At 37.9% G+C, this 25,622-nt stretch overlaps 2 protein-coding genes across 2 annotated transcripts; both read left to right on the top strand.

The window, feature by feature from the left end:
- Positions 1–320: 320 nt before the first annotated feature.
- On the top strand, positions 321–7,732 carry cldn10a (claudin 10a). The gene is made up of 5 exons (XM_073851811.1): positions 321–540; positions 2,288–2,449; positions 2,553–2,634; positions 2,716–2,820; positions 6,809–7,732. The coding sequence occupies exons 1-5, from the start codon at positions 321–323 to the stop codon at positions 6,951–6,953; spliced, it is 714 nt and encodes a 237-aa protein (XP_073707912.1). The 3' UTR covers positions 6,954–7,732.
- A 5,548-nt stretch (positions 7,733–13,280) lies between these two features.
- cldn10e (claudin 10e) lies at positions 13,281–23,975 on the top strand. Its single transcript, XM_073851822.1, has 5 exons — positions 13,281–13,512; positions 14,894–15,055; positions 15,134–15,215; positions 22,092–22,205; positions 23,633–23,975. The coding sequence occupies exons 1-5, from the start codon at positions 13,281–13,283 to the stop codon at positions 23,973–23,975; spliced, it is 933 nt and encodes a 310-aa protein (XP_073707923.1).
- The last annotated feature ends 1,647 nt before the right edge of the window (positions 23,976–25,622 follow it).

Genomic DNA, 25,622 nt, shown 5'->3' with positions numbered 1-25,622 from the left:
TGACCTCCAGCATCTCTGCCGACTCACACTCAAAATGATTCTTGCGGAGTGATGTTTGGGTGTGTGTGTGTGTGTGTGTGTGTGTGTGTGTGTGTGTGTGTGTGAGTGTGTGTGGTGTTTTGGGTAGTTAATGTGAAAACAAAAGGCTATTGGTCAGCTGTTGAAAAGGTTAGTAGCCAGGGCCCTCCCTGCTGAATATAAAGCAACGTTGGGGGGAGACCCATCAACAGACAATCCTGTCCAGACTAAGAGCCCCTTACCAAATTACTCATTCCTGCCTGGACCAGAGCTTTATTTGAATTTCACTGTAACATTGGAAAATGGGTAATATGGCAACAGAGATAGTCGCCTTCCTTCTCACCATATCCGGATGGATACTGATCTCCTCCACGCTCCCGACTGACTACTGGAAAGTGTCATCAGTGGACGGGACAGTCATCACAACAGCAACCTTTTGGTCCAATCTTTGGAAAACATGCGTTACGGATTCAACCGGAGTCTCCAATTGCAAGGACTTTCCTTCTATGCTTGCACTGGATGGTACTTTATTGCTTTCTTCAAGCATTTGCTCACTTTTTTATTTCGAAATGTCCTGAATGTGTGTGTGTGTGTGTGTGTGTGTGTGTGTGTGTGTGTGTGTGTGTGTGTGTGTGTGTGTGTGTGTGTGTTTATGGGAACTTCTGATCGCTTGTCGGACCCTTTTCCTTCCTTCAGAGAGTGCAGATGTCTAATTGTTCGGAAAAGAGCAGCATGGTGTTGGATTGCCCTAATGCTGTTTTGGCAGAAGCTTCCACAACACAAACAAACCCAAGCCAAACCGATCACTTGACCATTAAAACAGGGAGTTTATTGTGCTAAGGTTGTGCTTAATGCATGCTGACACCAGTTTAAGAATGCAATGAAGAAGCAAGTCTCTATTTTAGTGCTAAAAAGAGATGCAGCTTGTCTCAAACTTTATTTCCTTGAGTTATTAGCCCAGTTACAACCTGCAGGAATGTGTATCTCAAGGCAAGCTGGAAAATAGGGTTTAATAAGCGTGCATTGGTTTAATTATGTCTGAATGGCTCACCCACAAAGAGAAGGAAGCTTTAGGGAACAGAGATACAGAAAGTTTGTTCCTTCAGGGTGCCGTGCAAAAACAGGTAGTTAAAAAGGTAACGTATTTAAGTGGTTTTAACACGATTGTCATGTTTGAGGCTGTGCATATTTGTGACATGACCTGTTTGACAGATAAAAGAGAGCTTAGTGAAAGTTGCTACAATAATTTAAACTTAAAGTTTGTGATTATTGCACCGGTAACAGCATATTTGTGCTGCAAACTTGTTGAGGGTAGTGGTTAGCACATTGTTATTCTGTGGTTCAGGTGTGTCAATGTCAATCTGGGATTTATATGCACAATGCATTGCATCTTCTGCCAGATGGAAATTATAAGTCTAATTACTTAAAAATTCCAGCAAATGACTTTTAGCTGTGTAATTATAGTAACTGTATAGTGTAATTATAACTGTAACTTCTAGCTTTTATTTTAATGTATTTTATTATTATTATTATTATTTACATTTTTGAAACTTTTTTAAAAATAAATACATATTTTTCATTAATCACATAATCACATTTGACAATTCAAAGTGCCTTTAATAAAAAGGATTATAATAATCATAACATAATGATTATAAAAAAGATTACATGATTTTACTAAAACATATAATTATACATTATTATTAATGTGTAATAACAGGTTTGGAGTTTAAAAACCTGATAAAAACGATAAAAATAAAAATAAAATATACAATTAAAAAAATATATATATATTAAATAATTTAAAATAATTGAATATTTGACAATACATTTTCATTTTTTAAAATAAATTATTTATTATATATATACACTACCACTCAAAAGTTTTTGAACAGTAAGATTTGTAATTTTTTTTGTAAAGTAAAATTGTGAAATATTTGTACTATTTTAAAATGTAATTTATTCCTGTGATTTTAAAGCTTATTTTTAGCATCATTTCTCCAGTCACATGATCCTTCAGAAATCATTCTAATATTCTGATTTGCTGCTCAAAAAACATTTATTATTATTATAATGTAGAAAACAGCTGAGTAGAATTTTGTCAGGTTTCTTTGATGAAAAGAATGTTCAGAAGAACAGCATTTATCTGAAATAGAAATCTTTTGTAACATTATAAATGTCTTTATCATCACTTGTGTATATATATATATATATATATATATATATATATATATATAATATGGCTTCCTCTGCTTTCATGTTCTTTCAGCATATATCCAGGTGTGTCGTGGACTGATGATCGCAGCTGTGTGTTTGGGATTTTTTGGAGCTACCCTGGCACTAGTGGGCATGAAGTGCACTAAAATAGGGGGATCTGAGACCACCAAAGCCAGGATCACATGTCTAAGTGGACTACACTTCATTCTCAGTGGTAAATGTTGCTTGGTCATAGTTTCTTGTTTTTTTAAACCATTTGCGGTTACCACTTCTCCGAACGATAGTGTCCTGTAATTATACACCTGTCCTCTCTGCAGGAATCTGCTCTATGACCGCCTGCTCTCTCTACGCACACCGGATAACATCAGAGTTCTTTGACCCCTTATTTGTGAAACAAAAGTAAGTATTGTAACATTCCTGAAAGTTCTAGCACACATCCCGTTTATTATGCACACTAGTCTTCTGTCTGTCTGCTTTTAGATTTGAGCTTGGTGCGGCCCTGTTCATTGGCTGGGCGGGATCTGTTCTCAGCATTCTTGGAGGATTTATCTTTTGCTTTTCCATGACAGAGGGATTCAGCATCAGGTCAGATTCTCAGATTGTCTACTTACATTACTGTATCACCTGTTTTAAAAGAGATTTTTTTTTAAAGGTCATATAATTTGTCATTTTCATGTCAGCAACCTAAGATATTAACAAATTAATGGCTGTGTTTACTTGTCAACAAAGCTGGCTCATTCATGTAATTTAACTTTAAGTTTAATTAGTATTTGAATAAGTAATTTAATTTATTCTTAAAGCAACTGTGTGTAGGTTTGTGTATTTTTGTGACTTTGGATCCCCCCTACAATTAAGCAAGTGTAATTTACTGTGGTAAATATATTACTGTCAAACAAAACAGACATTTGGACGGGAACGTGGGTAAGAAACTGAAGCCATTTGCTCTATTAAAAGTCAGTTTACCATTAGAATGACTTTGAAAATCATATGTAAGGGTTAGGGATGTAACGGTATTATCAATATTGTGGTATTGCGATAGCAAAACAGTTTCGATATTATCGTGGTCACATGACAATATAAAACCGATAGGTCTTCCGGTCAAAAAAGTGTAGAATTTTTAAAATTTCTGACATAAAGTTATAAAGTTGTGTTTTAGGCTATTATGCTTTGGCACAGCATCTGTCAAAGTAACTAAAACCGAAAACACAATATTGATTAATGGATTAATCCCTTAATCAAGTCTGTTTTTGCTGTGCGATTCAAAGCGAAGCGCGCATTTCGTTTAAGCGATCAAGATCCGGTGTTTTTCTCGCCTCAGAACGGCTCAGTTCACAGAACTCGTTTATTGCATGTGCTCTGAGTTTAGCGCGTTTGAGAACGCAACGGCCACCAGTTATGCTTTATTTTCGCGGCAGAGGATTACAGCATTTCACCAGGCTTGTAGTGAGACTTGTTTTTCTAAGCAAGTTTTCACTGAAGCTAGAGTTTTCCTAAATAAAAGCTTAATTCAGTATGAATCGCTAACAGCTACTGGTTTAAATTGGTAACGCTACTGCAGTCCAAATTCCAAATATCTCTTTTCAATGTAGAAATTAGGAAAGAAGCAAAATAATATAGGTGTCACGATGCAGGCAGGAACACACGAACAACGATGTAAATAAAAGACGTATATTTAATAAATCCAACGGAATACAGGCAGACACAGGAACACCAGGGGAAAACATCCATATAACATTAAAGACCGACAAGAGTACTGGGAAAACACACACCTTAAATAGACAGACTAATTACAAACACAGGTGCAGACAATAAGGGAGAAACCAAAAACACTCAGAACTGCGGGGGAAATGGGAAAAACCAACAAGAAAGTCCGGGGGTGTGACATTACCTCCCCCTCCCGGAAGGCACGTCCTCGTGCCGACAAACAGACAAAAGGAAACAGTACAAAGTCTTAGAAGGGGGCTTAGGTGGAGGACGGACTCCCGGGAGGAGGACATAAGATGGAGTCCAGGGTGGTGACGGAGGGAGGAGCCAAGGAGGTGACAGGGAGGGGCTGGAGCAGGAGGAGCCAGGTGGGACCCAGAACTCAGCCATGGAGTTCCAAGGTGGAGCCGATGGAGGGAGGAGCCATGGTGGAGGAGAGGCTGACGACTCCATGGGGCCGACCGACGGAGGCGGAGCAGGTGGTGGGAGAGCCCGATGCGGAGACGGAAAGCCGAAGATCTTGGCTCTGGTGAACAAGGCGGAGATGGAGATCCGGAGATCCGCGGCGGAGCCGGAGCGACAGAGGGCCGAGGCTGTGCCCGCGGGAGGGAGGAGGTCCAACGAGCCGGTGGGACGGAGCGACGAGGCACAGCCGGAGGAGTATAGTCCAGAGGCGAAGGTGGGGCGACGACTGACCAGGGCGGAGCTGGAGGGACGATGGAGCCCGGTGGAGCTGGTGGACCGACGGCCGACGGCGGAGACGAGGGAGCAGAGAGCCGGGGTGGAGCCGCAGAGTCGGAGGGCCGAGGCGGAGTCCAGGACTCTGAGGCTGGAGGCGATGGTGAGGGATCCTCCAGCCATGACACCGATGGAGATTGGCAGACCCGCGGCGAACCCACCGCACAGATGGTGGGCTGAGGGTGAGCAAGGGGACAGACGGCAAACAACGGGGATTCATGAAGGCTGGGCGGAACCAGCGGTGACTCTGGATGGCTGGGCGGAACCAGCGGAGATTCAGGCTTAGGCAGAAGAGGGAGGGTGGGAGGGAAATCCAGGCAGATGGGTATTTCCGTGAAACAGTCAATTAAGTCCCCAGAGTGCTCTTGCTCACCCCCAGTGGCGGTGCAGTGGACGGGGCTCTCTACAGCCCTCTCTTGCTCCACGAAGCACTCCACCGTCGCGGATGTAATGGCCGGCTCACGCACCTGATCAGCAGTTTTGACCCCGTCGGCACTCCATACTGCTGTCGCTCCGGGCTCGGGCTTTCCGTCTGTGAAGGGCTCATAATCCGCGGGTCGGGGTGGCTGGCTGGGCTCTGGATCCGGAGTGGCACTGGCGAGATGCTCCTTGGAACAGGCGGGGAACGCGGGTCTGTTTCTCGCCAGTGTCCACTCCACAAATGCGGCGAAATCTGCTCGAGGGCCATCCTCGGACGACGGCGCTCTGCACGACGCGTTGAGGCTAGCGTCATAGAACGTACAGAGCGCGTCGTCCGGGTAGCTGGTGGTGTTTGCTACAAGCTGGAACATGAATGTGTAACCCTCGAGCGGTAAATCCCCCTGCTTCAGCCGGAGGAGGATGAATTCAGGACGGAGGAAGGAATCCATGGGGGAAAACACTACGGAAACAAAAAGACTGAAGAACTGAATAAACAAAACGGGGTGGAATACGCAAAAAAAAAAAACCCGTTTCGGTCGGTCTTTCTGTCACGATGCAGGCAGGAACACACGAACAACGATGTAAATAAAAGACGTATATTTAATAAATCCAACGGAATACAGGCAGACACAGGAACACCAGGGGAAAACATCCATATAACATTAAAGACCGACAAGAGTACTGGGAAAACACACACCTTAAATAGACAGACTAATTACAAACACAGGTGCAGACAATAAGGGAGAAACCAAAAACACTCAGAACTGCGGGGGAAATGGGAAAAACCAACAAGAAAGTCCGGGGGTGTGACATTAGGCTAGCTATGAAATATTAATTTTCATTTATTTTACAATGCAGTTGTTTTACAATACATGGCTATTACTGCCATATGAATAACAATAATATAAAATTGTCATTATTATTATATTCTAATTTGTTTGGCTTCTAAAACACCAGTGTAACTGTAATTTAGTCTGAGACAGTATACCACAATTAAAAAGAGAGTTGAATCCCCTTTAAAGTTCGGGTAAAAGTCAATTCACTGACTTTTTTGTGACATACGTTTTCCTAGTTAAGAACATGGTTTGGAGCTATTAATTTTGAACTTTCCAAGTGCATTAGATAGAATAATTTCACTTTAAAAAGTACATTTTCATTTTTTCCAAGTCTTCATTTGTCTTTTTTTTATATCACAATAAATATCTTACCATGAACTTAATCTTGCAATATTATCGTATCATGAGATTTTGATATCGTTACATCCACAATAAGGGTAAAAGTATAAGTTAACAACTTACAGAAGAACTAACTAGAGTTAAAACATCAAACAGTTTCTTAACAGGTAACAGGTACAACAGCAAGACAAAAATGAAATTTTGATTAAACTCAAAAAGTGTTGTATTACTTGCAGTATGAACGTTTTTATTATATTCAGTATTTTTATATTTTTTAATTTAAGCTGAGGTTTTAGAAACTTAAGTGTGATGTGATGTCATTTTTCGAAGTCTTTAAAAAATTCGAAGTAATTTATGATTTGCTTTTATTTCACTGTTTGTTTGAGTGATTTTAGTACTACTTTAACTTATTTATTTTTGATTTCCTTTTCAGTTTTTCATCCGATATTTATAATTTATTTCAAACACCAAAAATGGTTAATTAATAATATCAGCACTGGAAGTAATGGGTTGAAAATCATTCTCCTCTCTGACAGGGAGTACTCCTACAATGGCGCCACATCCTTAATAACAACACAAACCAAGATCAGAAAGACGGTCAGAAACCCTGAGACACCTCAGAAAGACCCTCCAGACCAGAGCTTCTCTGGCAGGCGGTTTGGGAGGAACGCTTATGTTTGATTTCAGCTTCCTCAGTGAAGCCGAAAATAATAACAAACGAAGACCAGCAAGTATACACTGTGTAAATTCAACTATCAAACAAATCCTTGAATGGAGAACGAGAGATCATGTTGCATGAGGCTGCTCTCATCATTTGAGGCATTGAGAAGACTACACAGAGGTAAATGTTATGTATTACAAATATATATCCTGTTTGGGAGATTTTTCCATTTCAGAGGTTATTTTAATGAGATATGCCTATAAACAGCATTTCGCAGTCAGGAAAACACATATTGCCTAAGAAACCTCAAGAAAGCATTCCGATTCTGACAGTGTGATAGAATTGGCAGATTTCTTCACTTGGGACTTTAAGTGAAGTCAGGTGAACTGATGACAGAGAGGACAGAGAATACAGCTGCGCTCCACTGACCACAGGAACATGCTGTCTCGATTCGGAAATTGAGTCGGAACTCACATTATGCTCCGGTCCTGGAGTCTCTCTTCACCTCCTGATCAGTGGAAACTCTAGACTCTGACCCCGCTTTTTAGAGCTTCCGTGGGCCACTGCAGGCTGGCAGAGGCTTCTTGTTCTGTCAGATTCTTCCTGGAACAAGTGTTCAGTGTCTCTGTGCTTTTTTGTATGAAGGTTTTAAAGTATTTTATGACATAATAAAGGGCATTATTGTTATTTTAACTCGGACCGTGCATCAAAATTAGTGGTATTTTTGTTAAATCCGAGACCACCGAAAAATGAACCTTGTCATAAATACTGGAATTATTGTTTAAAACATTTTTTAATACATACATTACAAATGTTCATTGTTTTTTGGAAAGAAATAAATACCTACATTTAAATAAATATGCTGTTCTTTGAATTTTCTATTCATCAAAGTATCCTAAAACAAAATTGATCCAAAAATAGTAAGCTGCACAACTGTTTTATTTTTTAGCATCAAATCAACATATTCAAATGATTTCTGAAGGATTATGTGACACTGAAGACTGGAGTAATTATGCTACAAATTCTGCTTTGCATCACATGAATAAATTACAGTTTAAAGTATATTAATAGGACTTGGTAATCATAAGAGACTTCTTTCAAAAACAGACAAATATACATTTTGATTACTTTTCTAAATTTCTAACAAAAAATAATTTTGAAACACTTAAACCAGAGGATTTAACCGTACAGTACTTACTGCTGATTGCGGTCAGACTTTCAAAATCCTTCATTACTTGAACTAAGATTTTAATACTTTAATTTTAAAGCACAGAAACCACAGAATCCGACTTTAACATCTTTTTACTTTGAGATTGTTCTGATGTTGAATACAGCTAAAAAACCATAACAAAAATAGTAAATATTAATACAAGAAGTATTCAGATGTAACTTCCCTTTGTAACCCCCATTTTTCTCAGAACCGTTATAGTTATTCCCCAACACTGCTGACCAGATGGTAATGATCCTGCGAATAGGCTTCACTTCCTGTATGTGCATTATCATTAATATGATCTTCTTTTTAATCTTTTGATTTGTGGGTTAGATGTGACTTGAACGAGTTCTTCACAGATTTTGTGAAAATCTTTTCACCACAATGCTGTTCTGGATGGTTGCAATACCGGGGCATTTACATGCGGCTGTTAGCAATTTACTATGTGGTTTCGAGGGCGTTACTGGATGGTTGTTTACTAAGTTTCTGTTTTATTCTGTTACAGTGCCTTGCGAAAGTATTCATACCCATTTATTTTGTTCACGTTTTTTGTTGTTGTTTCTGCTTTAAAGTACTTTTTCCCCACACCAATCTACACTCCATACACTATAATGGCAAAGCAATAAAACATCTTAGCAAACATTTTTAACATCTTAGCAAATTTATTAAAAATAAAAAACTTAAATTTTTTTATATTGCAAAAGTATTCATACCCTTATCTGGGACAATTAAAATTTAGCTCAGGAGCATTCATATTGCTTGTTGATTTTACTACACTTCGAGTGGAGTTAAACTGTGTCAAATTAACTTCAGTGGATATGATTTGGAAAGACAAACATCTTAATAAAAGGTCTAACAGCTAAAAAATGCATATCAGAGCAAAAACCAAGCCCTGAGGTAAAAAAAAAAAGGCCTGTAGAGCTTAGAAAAATTATTACATCAAGCCACAGATCTGGGGAAGAGTTCAGGAAAAAATATGCTGCATTGAAGGTTCACAGAAGTATGTAGTCTCTGTTAATCTTAATGGAATAAGTTTCAACAACCACGACTCTTCCTAGAGCTGGCCTCCTGGCCAAACTGAGCAAGTGATGGAAAAGGACCTTGGTGACCAAGAACCTGATGGTCACTCTAGTCGAGCTCCATGATCATATATGCAGATGGGAGAAACTTACAGAAGGACAAACATCACTGTAACACTCCACCGATCTGGTCTTCATGGCAGTGTGGCCAAATTCAATCCTCTCCTCAGTGGAAATACATGAAAACACACTTGGAATTTGCAAAAAAGCACCCAAAGGACCCTCAGACTGTGAGAAACAAGATTCTGTGGTCTGATGAACCTTAATTTCAAGAATCATGTTTGAAGAAAACCAGGCACTGCTCATCACCTGCAGAGTACCATCCCAAAGGACTGTTTTTCAGCGGGACTGACTGAGGAACTCTTTGAAGTAGAAGAAAAGGGCAATGACCCTAAGCACACAGAAAGAGTGGCTAAAAAACAACTCTGTGAATGTCCTTTAGTGGTCCAGCCAGAGCCTGGTCTTGAACCCATTCAAACATTTTTGAAGAAACCTGAAAATGTGCGTTCACAGCGAGACCATAGAAGAACCATTAAAAAAACATCTCTTTCTTTCTTTTTTATAATCTGAAGAACCTTCTTTGCCACAAAGAACCTTTTGTGAAACAGAAAGGTGCTTTAGATGTTAAAGGTTCTTTATGGAACCATTTAGGCAAAAAAGGTTTTTCTATGGCATTGTGAAGCACCTTTATTTTACACAACTTGTACAGACCAATAACCTCCTTCAGGAGTGATTGAACCCAAATTTGGCCAGCAGAGGGCATCATGGCCTTGTTTTAGACTCTCTAAATATCCCTGCTGCTGAAGATGGCTTTGTCTTTTTAAGAGTTGAGGCACTATTTCTAAAGAGACATTCAGATAATGGCTGAGCCTGAGACTCTTCCAGAATCATTATTTAACATGCACATTCTGGCTTCATTAGGTAAAACCATCAAGAAAGCGTTGAACTTTATGTTCCCTAGTAAAAATGAAATTGATTTATTTTATACTAAGTATAGTTCAAGTCTATTAACATATTTACATTTAGCTTGAGACTTACTTATATAAAAATTGTAATTAAACTATTTGGAGTACTGCTTAATATTAAAGGGATGGTTCGGAGTAGAATTGACTTCATTGCTATGAACTCCGAAGCCCATGTAAATACCCCATCCGAAGTTTTTTTTTACCTTAGTCAAACATTTATGGAGATATTAGAGTTTTTCGAATTGCTTGTTACAGGAGTGATTGGTACATGTGATGTATCTCGTAAATTGCACCACTAAACGTGCAAGTAATCTTACCAAACTTGTACAGTAGTGTAAATAGGTTATGTACTCACAAAACGCTGCATCGGAACATTTGTAAGTCCACCATGAGTGTTTTAAAAACACGTTTTAGCGGATCCCTACTAGTCTCAAAAACTACAAATGGCGACACGTCGACGTCACTTCCCTGGTTTGAAAAAAGCACGTAAAAGTCCTCCTACAAGTTGACATGCACACAGACCAGGGAAGTGACGTCGACTTGTAGTTTCTGAGACTAGTAGTTCTCGGGTAAAACGTGTTTTTAAAACACTCATGGTGGACTTACAAATGTTTTGATGCAGCGTTTTGTGAGTACATAACCTATTTACACTACTGTACAAGTTTGGTAAGATTACTTGCACGTTTAGTGGTGCAATTTACGAGATACATCACATGTACCATTCACTCCTGTAACAAGCAATTAGAAAAACTCTAATATCTCCATAAATGTTCGACTAAGGTAAAAAAAACTCCGGATGGGGTATTTAGATGGGCTTCGGAGTGCATAGCAATGAAGTCAATTCTACTCCGAACCATCCCTTTAAGCCTAAAATATATTTTAATGTCACTGTTGATGAGGATTGTGTGCTCTTTGAATAATACTAGCCTTTAAATGCAAGATATCTAAAGTGTTCCTAAAATATACTTGCAATAGTTACACTTTAGCTGGACTACTTCCGCAAAATTAAAGTACATTAAGTACAAAAGTAGCCTTTAAATATAGTGTACTAAATACAATTTCAAGATATTTTTATTAAATGCATAATATGTAAATGTATTTGTAGTATACTTAGCATTAAATAAATTAATTGTAATATATTTTAGTATATTTATTTTTCAGGGTTCTCAGGTCTCTTACACTAAAAAAGCAAGACCTTCTAAACCAGACCAAAGTTCATAACGCAACTTCAAACGCCAGCTCTGGGACATAGTGTATTATCTCACACACACACACACACACACACACACCTGATATCACTCTTTTAATTAAGTCCATCAAACACACATGCACATACTCAAACGCACACACTTTTATGAAATTAATAAAGTTATGAACCCTGAGGCTATTTTATGGAAAAATAAAGGCCCTTTTGAAAACAGCCCTGAATGGTACCTATAAATACATCATCTAACCTATGCACACTCTAGTGAAAAAAAGTGTGCTTAACTGTACTGAATGTGCACTCAATAACAGTGTACTTGCAAACAAAAGCATACTTACACAGAATGCATTTTCACGCATTTACGCTTTTAATAAGTGCACTTTGTCTTACTTTGAATCCATTTTTTAAATAATTGTTTAAAAATCATTTGTCATGCTTTAAAGAAATACACTTATTTTGATGTGTTGACTAACATACCAAAGCAAATGTAAAGTACTTGATTATAAGTTTAACTGTAGTTTGATATTCAGTATTATATTGTAAATATATTAAATCAAGCTTCATCATTAAACATTTAAAGGGATAGTTCACCCAACAATGAATTAAATGAGTAATTAACGACAGAACTTTTGGGTGAACTATCCCTTTAAATACAAGACATACACGTTTCAATAGAAATTATATTAAAGTATATTTTAGTTTATCATAAATAATGTCACTACTTGTCATAGTAAACATATTTCAGATGCTAACAGACTAATTATGAAATTACAAATAAAGAGCTACGTAAGTCCTACTTAAATGGGACAATTTTTTAATGGCATTCAATATAAATTTAAACTATAATAAATTTTGATTGAATTTAAAGTCTAAAAACATTAAATTCAGTTCAAACTAACACTTGATTCTTAATACTGTGTTGTTACCTGAATGATCCACAGCTTTTTTTGTTTAGTGATAGTTGTTCATGAGTCCCTTCTTTGTCCTGAACAGTTAAACTGTCCGCTGCTCTTCAGAAAAATCCTTCGTGTCCCACAAATTCTTTGTTTTTTCAGCATTTTTGTGTATTTGAACCCTTTCCAACAATGACTGTATGATTTTGAGATCCATCTTTTCACACTGAGGACAACTGAGGGACTCATATGCAACTATTACAGAAGGTTCAAACACTCACTGATGCTTCAAAAGGAAATACAATGCCAGGGGTGTAAACTTTCGAACAGAATGAATATGTGTAAATTTTTTATATTTTGTCTAAATATCATTTTTTTTTTCATTTAGTACTTACCTTCATATGCTACAGAAGATACATGTTTCTCACAAGACAAAATAAGTAAAATTTACCCTGATCTTAAAATTCCAAAAGTTTTCACCCCCAGCTCTTAATGCATTGTTTTTCTTTCTGAAGCATCTGAACCTTCTGTAATAGTTGCGTATGAGTCCTTCAGTTGACCTCAGTGTGAAAAGTTGTATCTCAAAATCATACAGTCATTGTTCAAAAGTTCAACCATTGTTTAAAAGTCTGCTAAAGTGTACTTTTTCCTCAAAGCCCTGTGCTGTGATGTTTTAAGTTAAAAATAAATGTCATCACTGGGATGTTTATATGTAAGAAATATGAGCCGAGAACTGAGGTAAGCATTATCTCTGTCCTCCAGAATCTTGAAAACAAGGCCCTGGGAACATGGAGAGTCATACATTCACATCAGCACAAAAAAGAAGTTAGTTCAGTGGCCAGTCTCTGGCAGAGCAGGCTGAGAGATTCATGAGCTGACATGTTGATACTGCAGACAGAAAGAGATGCTGGAAATTACAAAGTTTTGATAAGAAAATAAAAACTAAATAATAAAGTGTGAGGTAGGTGGTTTAAATAAGGTTTAACAAGAGCAAAGATGAAGATTCGTGCAATGCAGATCTGGGGCTTCCTGTTAGCATTTCTGGGCTGGATCTTTGTCGCCTGCTCCTTGGCCATGGAGGGCTGGAAGATCACGTCTATCGGAGGGCAAGGTGGGAGCGCCATCATAAAGGTGGCCTGGTACTGGTCCAGTCTGTGGAGGGCCTGCTACACGGACTCCTCTTCCACATCCAACTGCTATGACTTCCCCGTGCTGTGGTCTGTGGAAGGTATGGGCATTATTAAAGTCTTTGAATGTACATGTATAACGTTTAATTTCATTAATTTATAAAACAGACCAAATAAATTACAACTGTTAAACAGTTTACACCCCAAAACCCTCAAGTAGATTAAAAAACAAAGCTTCATTGGCATTTATGGTTCCACAAAGAACCTTTATTTATTTATATTTTGACCTTTTTGTTTATTTGCAGTGATGCCATAGAAGATCCATTTTTGATTCCTCAAAGAAGCTTTTAGTTAACCATTTTTCTTAGTGTGAAGAACATTTTAATAATCTGAAGAACCACTATAAAGAAACATAATTCAATAAGGATGTTAAAGCTGGTCAATGCCACTAAAAAAAGCTTATGTCCATAAAAAGCCCATTAAATGCAAGTAAAGTGTCTACTTTTACGGTTTCAAATAGTTTTTGGAGAATAAAATGTCAAAATTTGGTTGGAATAATGTTATATTGACTACATCTTTCAATGTAACACAATATTTATGTAAATATTCAAACAACATGCTTATTCTGACTTGTACATATGACATAAAAGAAATCTAATTTTATTGTGTTTGAAATAAGTTTTTCTTTTTTTTTTTTTTACTGACAAATGGACAAAACCTAGGATAGTGGCAGATTTTAAAAATGTAGAATTACAACTAATTAGTATTTGCGGTGAAAGAAATTATGTCTTAAATCTTTGTTGTAAATACACCTGACAAAACTGTTACACTAATTGACATTTTAGTGGGTATTTATATTTATGACATATGATATATATTAATAATAAACTTAAAATAATCCAAGTGATATATATATATATATATAATTTAGTACCACTTAGATGATTTTAAGTTTATCTTAAGGAGTACTAAAGAATATATCTGTATAATAATAAGTACAAAAGAAGTCTGTGCACTTTTTTGGACCTGGGTATTAAATCTTGAATGCTTTGTAGCACACTTATGTTTGGTCTCTGTTTAAAGAAGACTTGTAAAGATTATTGCTGAATTGAATTGTTTGTTTAAATTACAATGAAAAACCATAAATATATTTTAGATGAAATACATATTTTCCAAAACATGTTAAAACAAAGCCATAAATGTGAATGAATTGCAATTGTGTTCCAAATTTGAAGTTGATATAAAAAAGGTAGACACAAAAAGTATTAGTAAATTGGTGTGAATTTTTTTTTTAGGACCATTTAATCTTTTCAAATGTATTTTCTGATTGTATGCACATGTGTTTACATACCACGTGCCAAAAACATTGTTCTTTTAAAAACTGTTCATTTAAAGATTCTTTGGGGAATCAAAAATGTTTTTTCTACGGACAAACAGGCAGACAGACAGACAGATAATACATAATTTGGAACTTGCATGCAGGTTTTCTTCAGATCGTGAGAGCTCTGCTCATGTCTGGGATGGGTGTTGGAGTGCTGGGCTTAGTCCTGAGTCTCGTAGGCATGGAATGCACTTACATTGGAGGAAAAGACAAAGAGAAGAACCGATCTGCGTTCATAGGAGGCGTCTGTCACATTTCAAGTGGTAAACATCTTCATAATATACAGTAGATCCATTATAAATTAGGTTTGCACGTGTGTTTTACTGTGTTTGTTCTTTAAGGTATGCTGGCTGCCTCTGGTTATGCAATTTATGCTCAGCATGTTTCTGCAGAGTTTTTTAACCCCAGATTTGATGGATTGCAGTAAGTATATGAAGATTTTATTTAATTTTTTTAATGGAAGGTTGTTTCCACCACAAAGTAAAAATAAAAAAGGTAACTGCAACGTACAATAGCAAGATATAAAGTTATAATTGTGAGGAAAATAGGCGGAATAGTGAAATGTAAACTTAGAATTCTAAGATTTTTGTTGCAATTCCAACTTTTTTTCTCAGAAACGCAAGAAAAAAAAATCCTAATTATAAGATTAGAAAGCCCCAATAACCTTTTTTTCATAGTTGTTTGCTGTACAATGTAGATCCTGTGTATATCAAACAAAAAAGTCAATAGAATTAAAGGAACCGTATGTAGGATTGTGGCCAAAACTGGTACTGCAATCACTTTCAAAATACTATAGAACGGTGTATCCCCTCCCGCTCCCCCCTGACTCGAGGTTGCCAGCTAAGCTGCAGGAGTAGGCTGCAACAAGGAGCTTCCAATGGCAAGTGACGAGTCCTACACAGTAATTTGTTTTTCTTCTGTTAATTATGTTTATGCTTCACAAGAGATGTTTTGCGAAGTAATTATGTATCGCAAAAATTTACAGATGGCGATTAGCCAAATATTTCGCAAATATGTACTGTAATACCACATTTCAGTCGGAACATAGATTGTTTTCATACACTGCTAGTGGTGCGATATAAAGCTTTTTATGAACGCATTTAGCACGGGCGACCGCGGAAAATCCACTGTGTAGCCTACGGAAGCAAAGTTAGCCAAACATAGATGAATCTTACTTGTCCAGGAGAAAATGAGCAACGTTGGCGTCTATCTTCAAATTTTTCTCCGTTTTCAGCCGTCTCCATCTTTCAAAGGCATCTCCTATACAAATCTTTGTTTTATTTCGGACTTTGTCACGACGTATTTCGGATTCATAACGAGGTCTTGTAGGTTTCGTAACGTTATACATGTTTTATCCGACACTGTAACGCAGCTGTAACAGAGCTGGCAACCCGTCTCACGAAACTCTACTGACTTCGTGATTGGTAGATAGCTGGAGGGTGGAGCCTCAGACCAAAACACAAAATGACAACAATAACATCAGTTGAGGGCTGCAACTCTCACTTTTAAATGACAATATCCTGGCCGGACCACTGTTGTCAGTGATATAAGTATTTGAAATGAACATGATTTCTTAATGTCTAGTGACATGTCAGGGCCATTTTATGATTAAATGGCCATTTTATGATTAAATGGCTTCTTTCAAGATGGCGGCGGCGCGTGCACACGCAGCGGCTCAGCACACCACGTATCAGCTTTTCTTGTATAGTTTATTGGTAGTTTATGTTTCACTGAGGGTCACGTATGCACAAGTATATGCACAGAAATACAGTCGTCACGAATTGATCGTCATTGGTCTTATGCCTGGAGACTGTATTCTCAATCAGGAAGATTCTATACACAACATACCACTGGAGCTTGTTAGACCGCCGGGGTCTCCGTGGATCACTCTCCCAGCCGGGAAGCAACGAAGGCGGCGCAGAGAGAGGAAACAGAAGCGAGGCTGCAGAGCTGGAATACGAACCAGGCTAGGCAGGAACCCACACAAGCCTCCACTGCCGAGCCTCTTCGTTACAAATACAAGATCACTCACCAACAAAATCAAAGAGCTGGAACTTATTACATCCACACAGAAAACCATCCAGGACTGTTGTGTTTTAGTAATTACGGAGACTTGGCTAAACCCATCCATTCCAGAAGAAGCTATTCGGCTAACAGGCCGCGTAGCACACCGGGCTGACAGGACCGCGGACTCCGGTAAGAGTAGAGGAGGGGGGCTATGTGTTTACACTAATAACAGTTGGTGCACGAACGTTGTAATCACTGACACCTACTGCTCCCCGGACGTGGAATATTTATCAGTAAGATGTCGCCCTTTCTATTTACCGCGAGAGTTTACAGTTATTGTTATTACTGCTGTCTATATTCCCCCGGATGCTAATATCACAACAGCTTCAAGCTACTTGCTAACTGCCATTAGTAAACAACAACAGGCTCATCCAGACGGAGTTTTTATAATAGCTGGTGATTTCAACAAAGCAAACTTAAAGACTGTCCTCCCAAAATTTCATCAACATGTCAAGTGTCCAACAAGAGGAAAAAATATACTTGACCATGTCTACAGTAACATCAAGCATGGATATAAGGCAACACCTCTCCCTCATCTAGGACTGTCTGACCACATTTCACTGTTTTTAACTCCAGCATACAAATCACTTATAAATAGGGTCAAACCATCTGTTAAAATGATACAAACATGGCCAGAAGGGTCATCTGAGAAGTTGCAAGATTGTTTCAGCAGCACTGACTGGACTGTATTTCTTGATGATAACATTGACACCTATGCATCTTCTGTGCTATTTTATATTAAATTCTGCATAGACAATGTAACTATCATGAAACGGTTTCATGTTTTTCCTAACAAAAAACCATGGATGACCAAGAACGTAAAACTCCTGCTGAAAGCTCGTAACCTTGCTTTCTGGTCTGGTGACATGCAGCAGTACAGCACAGCCAGGATGAACCTAAAAAAGGGCATCAGAGACGCAAAAGTAGCCTACAAGCAGAAAATTGAGAATCATTTCAACAACTCGGACCCCCGTCGGGCATGGCAGGGGATTCGTCACATCACTGGACAGAACAACAGTAGTAGCCTAACCAACAGCAGCGCTACAGAGGCAGAGGAGCTTAACCAGTTCTTCAGCCGTTTTGAAATGAAGAGATCTGGGACTACTATCAGCCAAGCTTCTGTTGCAAACAGTCAGGCATTTGTCATTCAGCATGCTGAGGTGATAAGAACCTTGCGCAAAATAAATACACGGAAAGCAGCTGGTCCAGATGGCATCCCAGGGTGCGTCCTCAGAGACTGTGCTGCAGAGTTGGGTGAGGTATTTACAAATATATTCAACCTTTCTCTGTTGAAGTGCACTGTTCCAACTTGCCTGAAGACGTCTAAAATAGTGCCAGTGCCAAAGCAGGCTGCTATAACATCACTTAATGATTACAGACCCATTGCACTGACACCTGTAATCATGAAATCCCTAGAAAGATTGGTTCTGCGTCGCATCAAGGCTGATCTGCCACCCACCTTGGACCCTAACCAGTATGCATACAGGGCCAACAGGTCAACAGATGATGCTATCTCTGCTGCCCTCCACACTGCACTTGGTCATCTAGAACACCAAGGATCATATGCCCGGCTGCTGTTCTTGGACTTCAGTTCTGCTTTTAATACTGTTCTACCAAACAGATTGTTCACCAAGATGTCTGATCTTGGCATCCAGCATAACATCTGCCTGTGGATCAAAGACTTTCTGACAGAGCGACCGCAGTCCGTGAGAATGGGTCCACATAATTCTTCAACTCTGACAATTAGCACAGGAGTTCCTCAAGGATGTGTGCTAAGCCCATTTCTTTATTCTCTGTATACACACGATTGTATACCATCGTATAACACTAACATCATTATCAAATTCGCGGATGATACAACTGTGGTGGGGCTGATCACTGGAGGTAATGAGTCTGCCTACAGAGAGGAGATAAAGAGGCTGATGGTGTGGTGTACGGAGAACAATCTGGCCCTGAATATCAAGAAAACAAAAGAACTCATTATTGACTTCAGGAGGAACCAGGACGTGCATACACCCTTGTACATCAATGAGGAGATGGTGGAGAGAGTGTCCTGTTTTAAATTTCTGGGCACACACATCTCAGAGGATCTCTCATGGACGAAAAATATCACAGCACTGGTCAAGAAGGCACAGAAGCGGCTATACTTCCTAAGAATACTCAGGAAGGTAAACCTACCACAACGGCTCCTAGTGTCATTCTACAGCTGCACTATTGAGAGTATCCTTACACATGGTATGCTGGTATGGTATGGAAGCAGCACTGCAGCTGATAAAAAGGCTTTGCAGAGAGTTATTAAGACTGCACAGAACATCATCGCAAAACAACAGCTACCTACCTTGGAAAACATATTTACCTCTCGTTGCCTGCAGAAAATACACAATATCCTGAAGGACCCATATCACCCTGCACACCACTTATTCGAACGGCTGCCGTCTGGGAAACGTTACAGATCTATCAAGACCCGCACTTCAAGATTCATGAACAGTTTTTATCCCAAAGCCATAACAATACTGAACACCGAACTTAAAAAACACTCTTGACGTATAAGAAGAACCATTACATGGGATGATTTCGAATACTTCATTCACTTAGCACGGTGCAATTTATTTATTATTATTATTGTCTTGTTTTTGTTGTCTTTTTGGTTTGCTTAATTACAGTGGCTGATACGTTGGAATACTAAATTTCGTTGGATGTAAGTTCAATGACAATAAATATTCTGAATCTGAATCTGAATCTGAATGATTAACTGACATAAATTTCTTACATACGGTTCCTTTAAGTGGCCAAAAAAACCCAACAGTGTTTCCACTATTTCATACTGTGTTTGTAATAGTGCTGTGTTTGTTTTGGTTTTCAGCATATTTGTGTATTTGAACCCATTCCAATGCACCGATTGATCGGAATCGGACGATTTTTCGCATGATCGGCCCGGATCGGTGACCGGCCGGTGGTTTGCCAAATTCTGACCTCCGCCAGATTACTACCCCCCTAGTATTGGTAGGTTTAGGGTTAGGTGTGGGGGAGGGGTTAGGATTAGGGGTGGGGTTGGGATTAGGCAATCAGGTAGCGATTTCAACGAGAGGGGGTAATAATTTGGTAGGGGTCGAAAATGGGCACAACACCGGTCAATTTCTCCTCTTGCCGATTCCTAGCCGATCCCTTTATTGCCAGCGGCACATGCAATTACGTCACAGCCACGCGCGCACTCACAGTCGTGTGTAAACATGTCTTTGGTGTGAGTGAAGATGACACAAAGATCGCAGTTTGTAACATTTATAAAGCCAAAATACAACGTGAGGGAACAACCACGAACCACGCGCTTGTTTAGCTTGGCTGGACATGTGGTAGATCGCGCCCCCGCTCTGCATATTTTGCATGTCTCTGTTAGTTAACACACGTGATTCAGATAACCCGCTTGTTAGAAGTAAGCTCCGTGAATGAACTGTGTTCCGATTGACATGGTGCCTGCCCAGTGTTCATTGCTCCCTACTCCCTGAGCAGGGGAAATCCGTTGATGTACTACACTTTCATTCATTCACATATTTGCGCTGCGCCTCCGCATACAGCCTCTTCACACACTAATAGTTCGAAGCGAGCGTATATGTTCCAATTGAAGGTAATTAAAGCGTGCGCGACGTGAATTTAATTTGTATTTATTTACAGATGCATTTATGTCACACTTCTCTAGTAAGTTTCATCTGTGTGTGAAGACGCTGTATGCGGTGGCGTAGCGCAAATATGTGAATGAATGTTACGAAGTGTAGTACCGCTGGATTAACTGGTGACAAGGTAGAAATGCTTCTCTTTATCAAGAAAAGATTGCCATTAATGCTCAAGTAATAGCATTTAGTACTAGCATTGTTATTTTTACCTGTTTGAAGACACAGTGCACTTTTTGTTATTAAAGTTATTGTTGTGAGATGATCCTGTAATTAATGTAAAAAAAAATCCATATAAAATTCATTGAAGAAAAGTAGATTTTTGTATGCCTGCTTTGTTACTTATATTTTATTTCTAATGTTTTCAAGGCTCAGAGCACTTTATTTTGTTAAAGTTATTTTTAAATGAGAAGATGCTGTAGTTTACAATACATTTCTTTTATTATAAAATAAATAAAAACAAAACATTGAGGAAAAGATTTTTGCTAGTATAACTATACTATGTTAGTTACAAGAACTAATTTTATACCTTTTTCGAAGGCACAAAGCACTTTATTTTGTTGTTAAAGTTATTTTGTTGTAAGAAGATCCTATAATGTTTAAAAATGTATTTTATTATAAAATAAATTTAATTAAAGAAAATATTTCTGTATAGGCCTATGCTTTCATTACAGTTGTTAAAAAAATTAAATCGGAATCGGCAGGTCACACTTACTGAAAAATCGGAATCGGAATCGGCCAAGAAAATTGCAATCGGTGCATCTCTAACAATGACTGTATGATTTTGAGATCCATCTTTTCACCCTGAGGACAACTGAGGGACTCATATGCAACTATTACAGAAGGTTCAAACACTCACTGATGCTTCAGAAGGAAACACAATGCATTAAGAGCTTGGGGTGAAAACTTTTGAACAGAATGAAAAAGTGTACATTTTTCTTATTTTGCCTAAATAACTTTTTAATATATTTAATACTACGCTTCAGAAGCTACAGAAGATCCTTACATGTTTCGCAGAAGACAAAAGAAGTTAAATTTACCCTAATCTTCAAATTCAAAAAGTTTTCACCACTTTTAATGCATTGTGTTTCCTTCTGAAGCATCAGTGAGCATTTGAACCTTCTGTAATAGTTGCACATGAGTCCCTCATTTGTCCTCAGTGTGAAAAGATGGATCTCAAAATCATACAGTCATTGTTGGAAAGGGTTCAAATACACAAAAAAGCTGAAAAAAAAACAAAGAATTTGTGGAACCTGAAGGATTTTTCTGAAGAACAGCGGGCAGTTTAACTGTTGAGGACAAACAAGGAACTCATGAATAACTATCACTAAACAAAAAAACACAGCTGTGGATCATTCAGGTCACAACACTGTATTAAGAATACTAAGTGTATGTAAACTCAGTACTAAATAACAAATAACACGCATTTTGTATGATCTCAATTATTTTGGTAAAATAATTAACATTTTGCAGATTCTGCAAGGTGTATGTAAACTTTTGACCTCAACTGTATTTCATACTTAATCTTTTATTAACTAACATGTTTTTAAAAATGTCAACGTTTCAGATTTGACTTGGGAACTCCCTTGTTCCTTGGATGGGCTGGATGTGCTTTTCAGATCACTGGAGGGATTTTCTTCCTAGTTTCAGTCTGCAAGATCCGGTCTCAGGCACACGGCAGGTAAGTGTGCAATGTCAGAGTAACGAAAGCCCTCTGGTACAGCAATTTATAGTTTAGTTTGTATAATAAAACTAAAAAGTAAAACTATGAAATATAGTTTGCCCTTTTTCATTATCACTGCTCACTATATTATGCATTTTGTCATGTAAACCAAGAAAAGAATTTTAAAGAAACTTCACACCTCTCTTTCCCAGTCAAAAAGCTCAAGATTCAAAAGCAAAGAACAACACCTTAAAAGTATCATAAAAGTCCAGAATTGAACTTTATGCTAAATGAAAATTCATTCAACTTCAGAACACAAATTAAAATATTTTTGATGAAATCTAAAAGCTTTCTGACCCTGCATAGACAGCAATGCAACTAACAGGCTCAAGGCCCAGAAATGTAGTAAGGACTTAAAATAGTCCATGTGACATCAGTGGTTCAACTTTAAAGGAACACTCCACTTTTTTGGAAATAGGCTCATTCTCCAACTCAGTCAGTAAGTCAATAAGTTGAGTTTTACCATTTTGAAATCCATTCAGCCGTTCTCCTGTTCTGGCAATATCACTTTTAGCATAGCTTAGCATAGATCATTGAATCCTATTAGACCAATAGCATCACGTTCAAAAATGACCAACGAGTTTCCATATTTGTCCTATTTAAAACTTGACTCTTCTGTAGTTATATCATGTACTAATACCAGCGGAAAATGTAAAGATGCGATTTTCTAGGCCGATAAGATTAGGAACTACACTCCCATTCTGGTGTAGTTATAGGAAGTTTGCTGCCGTAATATGGACGCAGCAGGCGCAGTAATCACACAGTGCCTGAAATTAGTTCCCAGCTGGGTAACTTCCAACGAGGAATGCTCCCTGTGCATGCAGTTGGTCACGTTGTGCTGCGTGATATTACTGAGCTTGCTTCGGCCATGTTACGGCAGCAAACTTCCTTGACTATTACACCAGAATGGGAGTGTAGTTCCTAATCTTATCGGCCTAGAAAATCACAGCTTTACATTTTCCACCAGTCTTAGTACACGATATAACTGCAGAAGAGTCAAGTTTTAAATAGGACAAATATCTAAACTCATTGGTCATTTTTGAATGCGATGCTATTGGTCTCATAGGATTCAATGATCTATGCTAAGCTATGCTAAAAGTGATATCGCCAGAACAGGAGAACGGCTGAATGGATTTCAAAATGGTAAAAATCAACTTGTTAACTCGGGGGGAGTTGGAGAATGAGCCTATTTCCAAAAAAGTGGAGTGTTCCTTTAATGTTATGAACCAATAGAATACCTTTTGTGTGCAAAGAAATAACAACTTTATTCAATAATTTCTTGTATCTTTAGTTTATAGTGGTTTGGTTGTATGGCAAAGAGCTATGTGAAGATGAGATTAAAGAAAATTATATTTATTTAATCATTATATAATGTTTGTCCGCAGTGCACCAGTTCTCAGCATTCCTGTTGTGGAGAGCAAAGCCATACGTTCCTCTAACATGAACATTTCCATCATATCTGAACTCTCCACAAAATCCAAAGTCTCAGCCATATCTGAGCTCTCCTCGAAGTCTGAAACAACAGCTCTGTCAAAGAGCACACATATCTCAAGAACTAGACGTCCATCAAGATCCAAACACTCTGATAAACAAAGAGGCTCCTTCAAATCAGACGTGTCACCGTCAGTGAGCTCCTCACGGTCCTCCAGGATCAGCAGATCACACCTGAAAACATCCTCTCCATCTGGAGACACCAAACATCACTTCATCAAGAACTCATACCTCTGAAACACTGAGTTTGCATTATTGAATTTAGTTATGGAAAAAACACACAGGATCTGGAAATGACTTCTAAGCTGTTAAACAAAACTGTGATATTCAGTAGTTCTTTAGACAATCACACTTCATTAGCTTGTAACAAAACACCCCTAGTGGACAACTGAACACAGTGTTACTACAAGACTCAAGGAACTGATTTTTGTAGCATGAACTTAAAAATTGTTAAATGATATTGAGCTGCCTGGAATCATTTTTTTTTTTTTTGCAAAAATGTAAATTGCAAATTATTATTTATCAATGGATTCATTCTTAGACAAAGGTAGATTGCATATTAGATATGCAATTTGTTCTTTGTCAGATCTTTTTTATTTGCAGTTTAATAGTGTTGAGTAAACATGATGTAATAAAACAATACATTTTAAATATAACACTACGTGACTGTGAAGCATTCATATCGCTTGTAGATGTTACTACACTTCGAGTGGAGTTAACCTGTGGCACATTCAATTGAATAGGTATGATTTGGAAAGACACACACATCTTAATAAATGGTCTAACAGCTGGAAATGCATATCAGAGCAAAAACAAATCCTTGGGGTAAAAAAAACTGCATGTAGATCTCCAAAACAGGATTGCATCAAACTACACGTGGGGAAGAGTTCAGAAAAAATTCTGCTGTATTGAAGGTTACTTTCAATAAATCTTTAGTAAAAGTTGTGATAATTCTGTTTTTGCTTTGTCATTATGCTGTATGGCAGGGGTCCCCAAACTAACCCCCACATTTGGACCGGCCCTCTGAGCAATGCCAGAAAAATGAAAAATTTTAAATATATGTTTTACTTATATCATATCGGTATTTCAAACTAAAAATTTCCTTAGTTATTAACACAGCCTAATTATTTGTTAAATTCACCAACAGAATGGTACATTCAACATAATGTGTCATCGCAATCGAACAGGTGAAAATTCAGAGTGATGACAAAATGACTCAATAGCATTTGAGCCAAATCATCACAATTAAAAGAACCAAAGAATTAAACTACTTCAGTCTGTGTGCATTTAATGTATAGCTACACAAGTTTCACAATTTGAGCTGAATTACTGAAATAAATGAACTTTTCCATGACATTCTAATTTATTGAGACGCATCTGTATATCTTTTGAAAAGGAATGATCAGTCTGTGTGGTGCATAACAAAATAAACTATTGTAGCATTAAAAGGTAGAATAGATAAAATCAAAATAAAATAATATTAATACTACTAGTAGTCAGTCCGGCCCATGGTATTTTCTTTTATAAACCAACCCGGCCCCCCATTAAAGAAAAGAAAATTATGTGGCCCTCTCAGAAAAAAGTTTGGGGACCACTGCTGTACTGTAGATTGATGTGGAATAAAAAGCAGTTTAACATAAGGCAGCAACATAACAAAATGTGAATTTTTTTTTTTACTTTTGCAAGGCTAAAATAATTTTCAAAATATCAAAACTATAATATAAATAATTCCAAATTAACACTTGAATAGTGCAGTTTCGCTTGCTTTGTCTTCATTTCTGCAAGTATTTCTAACATTGCTGAATCATGTTTACACATAAACAGTATGAGTTTCAGTTTGTGCTGTTTGTACTGCAATCATCACATATAACTTACACCTTATTT

Source organism: Garra rufa, chromosome 12 (genome assembly GCF_049309525.1).
Source record: "Garra rufa chromosome 12, GarRuf1.0, whole genome shotgun sequence".
Taxonomy (NCBI): domain Eukaryota; kingdom Metazoa; phylum Chordata; class Actinopteri; order Cypriniformes; family Cyprinidae; genus Garra; species Garra rufa.
Note: the sequence above shows the minus strand (reverse complement) of the source record. Positions and strands in the feature narration are given on the sequence as shown.

Bases quoted from the DNA above. Each gene is read 5' to 3' on its own strand.
- cldn10a (XM_073851811.1), top strand. From the start codon at position 321: ATGGGTAATATGGCAACAGAGATAGTCGCCTTCCTTCTCACCATATCC. The intron at 541-2,287 runs GTACTTTATTGC...ATGTTCTTTCAG, and splicing joins TTCTATGCTTGCACTGGATG to CATATATCCAGGTGTGTCGT. The intron at 2,635-2,715 runs GTAAGTATTGTA...GTCTGCTTTTAG, and splicing joins CCCTTATTTGTGAAACAAAA to ATTTGAGCTTGGTGCGGCCC.
- cldn10e (XM_073851822.1), top strand. From the start codon at position 13,281: ATGAAGATTCGTGCAATGCAGATCTGGGGCTTCCTGTTAGCATTTCTG. The intron at 15,216-22,091 runs GTAAGTATATGA...TCAACGTTTCAG, and splicing joins CCCAGATTTGATGGATTGCA to ATTTGACTTGGGAACTCCCT. The intron at 22,206-23,632 runs GTAAGTGTGCAA...GTTTGTCCGCAG, and splicing joins CGGTCTCAGGCACACGGCAG to TGCACCAGTTCTCAGCATTC.